At 38.7% G+C, this 9288-nt stretch overlaps 1 protein-coding gene across 1 annotated transcript in view; it reads right to left on the reverse strand.

Moving 5' to 3' along the window:
- Window positions 1-5808, reverse strand: part of RNLS (renalase, FAD dependent amine oxidase) — a 287722-nt gene extending 281914 nt beyond the window's left edge. The window contains exons 1-3 of the mRNA XM_040254709.1: window positions 5574-5808; window positions 4571-4676; window positions 3832-3974 (exon numbers count right to left, since the gene is read on the reverse strand). Of these exons, the coding sequence (XP_040110643.1) occupies window positions 3832-3974; window positions 4571-4676; window positions 5574-5691 (367 nt within the window). The 5' untranslated portion in view covers window positions 5692-5808. The remainder of the gene's footprint in view (window positions 1-3831; window positions 3975-4570; window positions 4677-5573) is intronic.
- Window positions 5809-9288: the final 3480 nt, after the last annotated feature.

Consider the following 9288-nt stretch of genomic DNA (forward strand, 5'->3'; position numbering starts at 1 on the left):
ATTATTTTTTAAGCTAACATTTATCAAGAGATTTTTAAGTATATGGCCTATTATTTGCTTGAATTGGCAATGGGTGGATTATATCCTTTATTCTTCACAAAACTTTGCAGTAGGTATTGTTAGTGCTCTCATTTTTCCAGTGAAAGAACTAAAGTACAGATTTTAACATTTTCCTAATATTACACAACTAGGAAAGTGTGGTAGAATGTGAATTTGAATCCAGGTCATTCTGACTCCAGGGACTCTCTCAAATTTCACTGTGGAAATACTAAAATAGGATAGGAGCCATTTATAGGCAGAAAGATTTAAAGAAGTTTAAGGAATGTTTAAAGGGATACAGGGGCTCCTGTGGTGGCTCAGACAGTAAAGAATCCGTGTGCAATGCAGGAGACCCGGGTTCAGTTCCTAGGTCTGGAAGATCCCCTGGAGAAGGGAATGGCTACCCACTTCAGTATTCTTGCCTGGAGAATTCCACAGACAAAGGAGCCTGTTGGGTATAGTCCATGGGGACACAACTGTGTAACTAACACTTTTTTGAATGGATATAATTATAAAATTTTAAATGGTATAGATGATTTATAAAATCTCTAATAATAGATCTGGGTAGTGGGTGGAAAGACCTCTTGAAACGTTACAAAGATAATGTAAAAATAAACTAAGAAGAAGTTTATATACACTCAAATTATGTAGGACTTGAACTCAATTATATAAAAATTATTTTTTAAAAAAGCTGAAAGTATGTCAGAGAATGAACTTACAGCTGACTTACATATTATTGTGAACACTTTTCCCTGCTATTTTTCTGTATTTTCCAAATTTTCAACTATTAGTATGTAATTCTTTTTTTAAAAATTACTTAAATATTTCACATAGTGATAAGAAAATCTAAAGTACTCATGCTCTCAAGAGACTGTTCAAATTCAAAGTATAAAGAGGTTTTTAGGAAGAATTGGTTAAACTACAATGAATAAATATATGTATATTTATATATAGGGCTTCCCAGATGGCACTACTGGGAAAGAACTCACCTGCCAACACAAGAGACGTAAAAGACATGGGGTTCAATACCTGGGTGGGGAAGATCCCCTGGAGAAGGGCGTGGCAATCACTCCAATATTCTTGCCATGGACAGGAACCTGGTGGGCTACAGTCTATAGGGTTGCAGAGTCAAACATGACTGAAGTGACTAAGCACACATATACACACACACACACACACACACACATATATATTAGAAATCTAAATCTCTTATCATTTATACCTGCCTACTATATACCAGGTACCATTAGATTCTATGTGAGCTACAAATAATTAAATATGACCTCTTCTCCCAAGAGTTTCCAAAGCAAAAGAAAACCAAAACCCATATATTACCCCAAACACCTAACACAAAAAGGGTGTAGGTGTGGTGTATTCAAGGACTGTCCCTTAGCTATATGATGGCAGGAACTTTGGTTCCCGAATCACTAGTGTCTAAAACAGTATATAGTAAGCACTCAGCAAATGTTTATTGAATGAATAGAAAGTGAAAGTGAAGTCGCTCAGTCGTGTCTGACTCTTTGCAACCCATGGACTGTAGCCCACCAAGCTCCTCCGTCCATGGGATTCTCCAGGCAAGAATACTGGAGTGGGTTGCCATTTCCTTCTCCAGAGGATCTTCCCGACCCAGGGATCAAACCCAGGTCTCCCACAATGCAGGCAGATGCTTTAACCTATGCATATATGGATGGCTAGATATATAATATAATTAGTAAGTACTTGGAGATTCTAATATGTATGTACATCTAATTTGGGTTAAGTAAAAGTCATGATGGAAGTGAGACTTTTTAAAAAAGTTATATGATGGCAATATATGAAGCTGATGACATTCTACAAAATATACAAATAGTGTCACCATCTGTGATGGTTAATTTTACGTGTCAACTTGACTGAGTCAGGAGGTTCTTATATATTTGGCAAACACTATTCTGGGTATGTCTGTGACGGTGTTTGGGAAGAAAGTAATATTTAAATTGGTAGACTGAATAAAGCAGGTCGCCCTCCCTAATGTAGGTGGGTATCATCCCATCAGTCACAGGCCTGAATAAAACAGAAAGGCTGACCCTCCCACCAGTAAAAAAGTCTTCCTATCTGATAGCCTTTGAACTGGGACACTGTTTCATTCTCCTACCTTCAGACTTGGACTGAAACATCTGCTCTTCTTGGGTGGTGAGCTTGCCAGCACTGAAACTGGAACTGTACCTTCAGCTCTCCAGGGTCTCAGACTTTTGGACTGAAACTAAACCATCAGCTCTCCTGAATCTCTAGCTTGTCAATTCACCCAGCAGATCTTCAGACTTGCCAGCCTCCAAGATCACATCAGCTAATTCTGTACAATAAATTTACCTATCTATAGAAATATATCCTTTCAGTTCTCTTTCTTTCTGGAAAATCCTGATGACTACACCATAATATTCTAAATCCTAGCTGAAGAAATGGCCTTGCCTGGAATGGTATTTACTGTGTCCTCATATTGTATATTCAATCTCACTGCCTTCTCTCATGCCTAGTATTGGGATTCTCAGGCTTCACAATAAGTAATATTTGTGCTGTGCTGTGCTTCGTCGCTCAGTCATGTCAGACTCTTTGAGACCCCATGGACTGTAGTCTGCCAGGCTCCTCTGTCCTCAGAATTCTCCAGGCAAGAATACTGGAGTGGGGAGCCATTCCCTTCTCCATTTTCCCAACCCAGGGATCAAACCCAGGTCTCCTGCATTGCAGGCAGATTCTTTACCATCTGGGCCACCAGAGAAGCCCAAGTAATATTTGATGTAGTCCAAAACAGTAATTATTCTAGAAATAGCTTATTAAATAATACAAAGTCTCAAAAAAGTCCCCCATATACATAAAAACAAATGAAAATCCTCATAGAAACTGGGCAAAGGTTATAAGACATTTACAGAAAAAAATGCACAGACTTGGTTAGCAAAACAAAGGTGCATAAACTCACTCATAACTAAGTAAATGCAAATCATAACACAAGGAAATATCATTTCAACCCATCATACGGGCAAAAAATTTTATTTTCCATAAATATCAAGATGTACAGAAAGACATGTTCTCATTTACTATTGATATATTCCTTGATAGGAATAGATGGCACAACTTAGTTAAATAAAAAATGCACAAACCATTGACACATCTCCTATACTGTTAGGAACCGATCCTACAGATATACTTTCAAAAGTGTCTCAGAGTTAGAAATTGCAGCAATATTGGTACTAGCATAAAGCAAAACAATCCCTAACTCCCCAAACAATCTACATACTTAACAGAAAGTTAACAGTTAAATAAATAATTTTATATATATATATATATATATATGCCATGTAATACTGAACAGGCATTGAAAAGAATGAAGAACACTGAGTTTGCTGATAGAAAACAGACCAAAGATAAGATTCAGTCAATGATTATATATTAGTCAGGGTTCTCCAGAGAGATAGTATCAATAGGATAGACATAGACATAGGTAGAGAGACAGAGATGAAATAAAGCATAGAATGGCTTATATAAAATAATCTCATCTATGTTTTAAAAAAGAATATATACAAATGTCTATGAATAGGGAAATAGAGATAGTCACATAGAGCAAGAGATAGATGTATAAACATTTTTCTGAAAGCATATATAGGAAACAGTGATTACTTTAGGGGAAGAAAACCAGCTATTGAGTGGTGCATAGAACATCTATTTTATAACTTTCCTTACAGTATTAATATTTAATTATGTGTATAACTTTTAGTTTAAAATGCTTACTTTAAAAGAAGGCAGAGAAAATTTTATTCTCACCTGATTGTTTCAAGTAATGTTTACTAATTGAAGAAACTCCATGAGGTGCTACAAAGTTACAATCTCCTTCTTTAATCACCATTCCGTCAATAGGAGAGGTCAGAGGCTTCAAAATGCCACCAGCTAACAATTCATCATAAAAACTGAAAAAATCAAAATGGATAACATAGCTATATGCTATACTTAGCTCTAAACATTATACTCTCTTCAAAGAAGTCTTCGAGATTATAATCCTAAATAAAACCTAGAAATCTTATAAACAACTCAACATATGTTTTCTGTTAATAAGACATACTTTTGGTGAAGAATGGAAATATTTTGAGAATCCATAGTCTTTTGCTGACCGTAGTAAGGTCTACTTTCTTATATATTTCAAAATTAAAGTCAGTGAAAATAAACAGAAAGGTATTCATTACACCAATTTTAAATCTGGTTATTCCATCACAGTTATCTGTCCTCTTTCTCAACACCAACACAGTTAACTGCTATTTATTGAGCCCTTGCCATATTCCATATAACATCTCACCTGATCTTCACAATTGGAGAGGCATGTATTGCAGTTTTCCCACTTTACTCATGTAAATCTTTTATTGCTATTAACACTATGATTAATGGTGATGATGATATAATTTCACTATCTTACAAAAGTCAAAGCTTAACTCTGTTAAAAATGGATGATTTGTATCTTCTTACATCCTCAACCAGGAAGGCTTGATTCCACTCCTTTCAACTAACTCACCTTTGGTGTATTTTGGCATAATGAGGAGTGCAGGTGATATACTGGGCACCCAAGTCCACTGTGCTCTCTGGATTATGAGGACTGCTGGCTGTAGTCATTCTTCCTCCTTGAATTAGTCCCCAGGAAAATATCTTAATATATTAGAATGAATATTTCACAATTAACACTGATCACCCCAGGTTACAGATAACTTAGAACTGTTTCAGAAAAGATATTTTTAATTTTTTTTACCTTTAGATTTCATAATAATTAATACATTTAAAAATTTTGTTTTCTCCAGATTCCAGAGATCTTAAAAAAAAAAAAATGTTTGTTTGTTTTTTAAGTTGAAGGTTTTGTCATCTAACACTGCTAGGAAGTAATTAACAAAGACAATTCAGTCACGGGGTGAGAGATATTTTTTTAAAAGGACACATGAATAATACAGCAGCCTTCAGCACTGTGCCTGCTGCATCTACGTACTGATCTGAATAAAGGGAATGAATGAACGGACCAAAGAAAATAATGAATGAAATGTCAGAATGAATGAATCAACGAATGCTTTCCCTCTTGCTGTCAGGTTTCAGGAGAGTGACAGGATTCTCTCAAGTAGATAGACCTTCGGAAAGTCGTGGTCAATGGGCACTGGAGGATTCTCATAATCTAAAGAAAGCTGCCAGGGTACCGAGCAGCCAAGGAAAAAAATTCACTTCTTGCCGACAGCGGCAGCCCCAGGCTTTGCAAACTCCAGTCAGGATGCCTCCCAGGCCCTCAGGCCTCCCAGCGAAGCGCTCCGGCATCCCGCCCTGCCCCCACCCGCCCCGCCGCCCGGCCTGGGCCGCCGCCCCAACTCGCGCCCACTCTTCTGGCCGCCCCGGCGCCGGAAGTCTCCGATCACGTGACCAGGCGCCCGCCGACCTGCTGGGTGTTCCCCCGAGCCTTCCTCGGAGGAGGCCCACGCCACCATAGAAGCCAGCGTGCCCGCCGGCTTCGTTTCCCTGGCTTCCGTCCGGAAACGACCCACCTGAATCCCCGGCCTTGTCCCACACAGTGAGGCGCAGAGGACTGGACGCCTCCCTCCTCAGCAGCGCCGCGCACAAGCTTCCCGTCAGCCCGGCGCCCACGATCAGCACCCGCGCCATGGCCCGCTGTCTCCGCGCCCGGGTGGCCGGCCTGCAGTCGGTGGAACCGCCGCCACAGCCCAGCGGGCCAGAGCTGTTAGGCTCAGTGCTCCCGGCCCAACTCGGCCCCTGAGCAGCTCCCTGGTCGGCCTGCAGGGGGCGGAGAGGAGGCGGCTCGAGCTGAGAGAATGATCAGCGCTGAAGACCAGCAAATCTTGGCCTTCCTCTTGGTTTGAGAGCCAGGAGCTGTCTTCAAGGATCGTTTGGCTCCATCCGATAAGCTGTGATTTCCAACCTGCCTCTCGCCCCCCAAACCTGTAAATCATACAGGTTAGAGCGTGAGACCCCGCCTCGCCACAGGGCTGGTGTTGACTACTGCGGAGACCCAGCCCAAGGTTAACTACTGGGTAACTGTGCCTTGTTGGAACCTTGGCTTCTTACTAGCCTTAAGTCTGAAAGGAACACAGCCGTGATGCCAGAGCCAGCTTTCTTCAAGTACCTTAATAGTCACTGTTCACATAACAGAAAAAGAATTTGGGAGAAATTTTGTGTAACCCTCGGGCATTGTGTAAATGATAAACTTTTTGAACCTCAATTTTTCCACCTGTAAAAGGGGGCCAGAAAATTCTGTATTCCAGATTATTGGCAGTTAAAGATATTTGGTTCACCAGAGAATTTTAGGTCAATCTTCTCTTCAGTAAATATTAAATTTTATGACAAAACACATTCCAATTGCTGTAAGAGATGCGCGGATGAGCAAGACAAGGATTCATGCCCTTACCACTAGTTTTTTGTTTGCTTTCTAACGTTGTCCTGGAAATTCTCAAGGAAACAGTAATATGCAAGGATAAGACTGAACCATTTCAGTTACCCTGAATTGCAGATAAATTATTACCTGGACACTAGAGAAACTTTTATAAGAAAATTGACAATGATAGTCAATTATGATGAAAACATTAAAAATTAGAAGTTTTACTGTATGTACACATGAGGGAGAAATTATCAGGCTTCAAGTTGGTGATAGATCAATATTACATATATCTAACAAAGATATAATATCTTAGTAAAGATAATCGAACTATACTTTGAATAGTAACCCCTTATTGGTCATATCATTTGCAAATATTTTGTCCCATTCAATACATTGTCTTTTTAATAATCATTTCATTTGCTGTGCAAAAGCATATAAGTTCAGTTTAGTTTCATGCTTTATTTTTGCATGTGTTTCATTTGCCTTAGGAGACAAGTCCAAAAAAAAAAATATTGCTTACATTTATTTCAAAGAATGGTCTACCTGTATTCTCTTCTGTAAGTTTTATGGCTTTAGGTCTTACATTTAGATCGTTAAATCATTTTGAGTTTATTTTTGGATAAAATGTGAGGAAATGTTCTAATCTCATTTCTTTATATGTAGCTGTCCAGTTTTCCCAGCACTGAGACTATCTTTTTTCCACTGTATAGTCTTACATTTTTGTTAGATTTTATAGATTTATTGACCTTAAGTGTGTGGATTTATTTCCTGGGTCTCTATTCTGTTCCATTGATCTATGTGTCTGTTTTTGTGACAATACCAGCATTTTGATTTCGAGACTTTTTCATGTAGTCTGAAGTCTGAGAAGGTGATACCTCTAGCTTTGTTCTTTTTTCTCAAGATTGCTTTAGCAATTCGGGGTCTTTTGCAGTTTTGTATAAATTTTCCGATTATTCTAGTTAGTGAAAAATGTCCTGGTTATGATGATAGAGATTGCATTAAATTTATAGATTGCTTTGGATAGTATGGTTATTTTAACAATATTAATTTGTCCAATTTATGACCACAGAATATCTTTCCATTTCTTTGTATCATCTACAAATTTCCTTTATCCATGTTTTATAGGTTTCAAAGTATAGGTCTTTAACCTCCTTGATTAAGTTTATTCCTAAGTATTTTATTAACTCAGTTTTAAACAAGATTGTTTGCTTGCTTTCTCTATCTGGTAGTTCATTATTAGTGTATAGTAAACTAACAGATTTCTGTATATTAATCTTGTATCCTGCAACCTTACTGAATTCATTCTTTAGTTGTAATAGCTTTTGGGTGGAGAATTTAGGGTTCTCTGTGTAGAGTATCATGTCATCTACAAGTAGTGTCATTTTTGCCCTTGTTGTTTTTTTCATTTAGTCACTAAATTGTGTCTCTTTGTGACCCCATGGAGTGTAACCTGCCAGGATCCTCTGTCCATGGAATTTTCCAGGCAAAAATACTGGGTTGCCATTTCCTACTCCAGGGGAACTTCCTTCCCTAGGGATCGAACCTGCATCTCCTGAATTTCCTGCACTGCAGGCGGATTCTTTACTGCTGTGCCAGCGGGGAAGCCCCATTTTTGCAGTTCTGCCCTTCCTTTAATCTGAATAGCTTTAATTTCTTTTTGTTATCTGATTGCCATGGCTAGAACTTCTAGTACCGTTTATTTAGAAGTGGTATGAGTGGGCATCTTATCTTGTTCCCAGTTTTAGAGGAAATGCTTTCAGCTTTTCAGCATTGAGGTGATATTAGCTGTGATTATATCATACATGGCCTTTACTATGCTGAGATATGTTCCCTCTATACAATTTGATGAGAGTATTTTTTTTTAATAATTAATGGATGCTAAATTTTGTCAAATGCTTTTTATGATCTTGTGATTTTTATCCTTTTATTATTGTGGTGTATCACATTGATTGATTTGCAGATATTGAACCATCCTTGCATCATATTACATATGTAAATATACATGCTAAATTCAAGTGAATTTTTCCTAGGTTAAGCAGTATCTTGAGGAATCAATGCAGGTCCTCACGATCTGTTGAGTACGTTCTTCTCTTTCCTGTCATCTCCTCTTGTTACTTCATTTCTGTTAATAGTCTGGTCACCTTGCATAATCAGACTTGAAATCTCATAGTCGTCTTCAATATATCTATTCTCTTTTCTCATCCTTGATATCTATTAGTCTTCTGGTCTTTTTTTATCTCTTCTCCTCTGTCTCTTAAATCCAATCACTCTCCATTGTACCTCAGAAAAGTACAAATTCCATTTCTACCAGCAATATTCTACAGTGCATATTTTACTGCATTCTTGTCACCTGTGGATATTGAGAATTTTCAAAGGTGATCATTGACAGATTAATCCATTCAGTTCAGTTGCTCAGTCATGTCTGACTCTTTGCGACCCCATGAATTGCAGCACGCCAGGCCTCCCTGTCCATCACCAACTCCCAGAGTTCACTCAAACTCATGTCCATCGAGTCGGTGATGCCATCCAGCCATCTCATCCTCTGTTGTCTCCTTCTCCTCCTGCCCCCAATTCCTCCCAGCTTCAGTCTTTTCCAATGAGTCAACTCTTTGCATCAGGTGGCCAAAGTATTGGAGTTTCAGCTTTAGCATCAGTCCTTCCAAAGAACACCCAGACTGATCTCCTTTAGAATGGACTGGTTGGATCTTCTTGCAGTCCAAGGGACTCTCAAGAGTCTTCTCCAACACTGCAGTTCAAAAGCAGCAATTCTTTGGCACTCAGCTTTCTTCACAGTCCAACTCTCACATCCATACGTGACTACTGGAAAAACTATAGCCTTGACTAGATGGACCTTTCTTGGCAAAGTA

The sequence above is a fragment of the Oryx dammah genome, unplaced genomic scaffold, assembly GCF_014754425.2.
Source record: "Oryx dammah isolate SB20612 unplaced genomic scaffold, SCBI_Odam_1.1 HiC_scaffold_14, whole genome shotgun sequence".
Classification (NCBI taxonomy): domain Eukaryota; kingdom Metazoa; phylum Chordata; class Mammalia; order Artiodactyla; family Bovidae; genus Oryx; species Oryx dammah.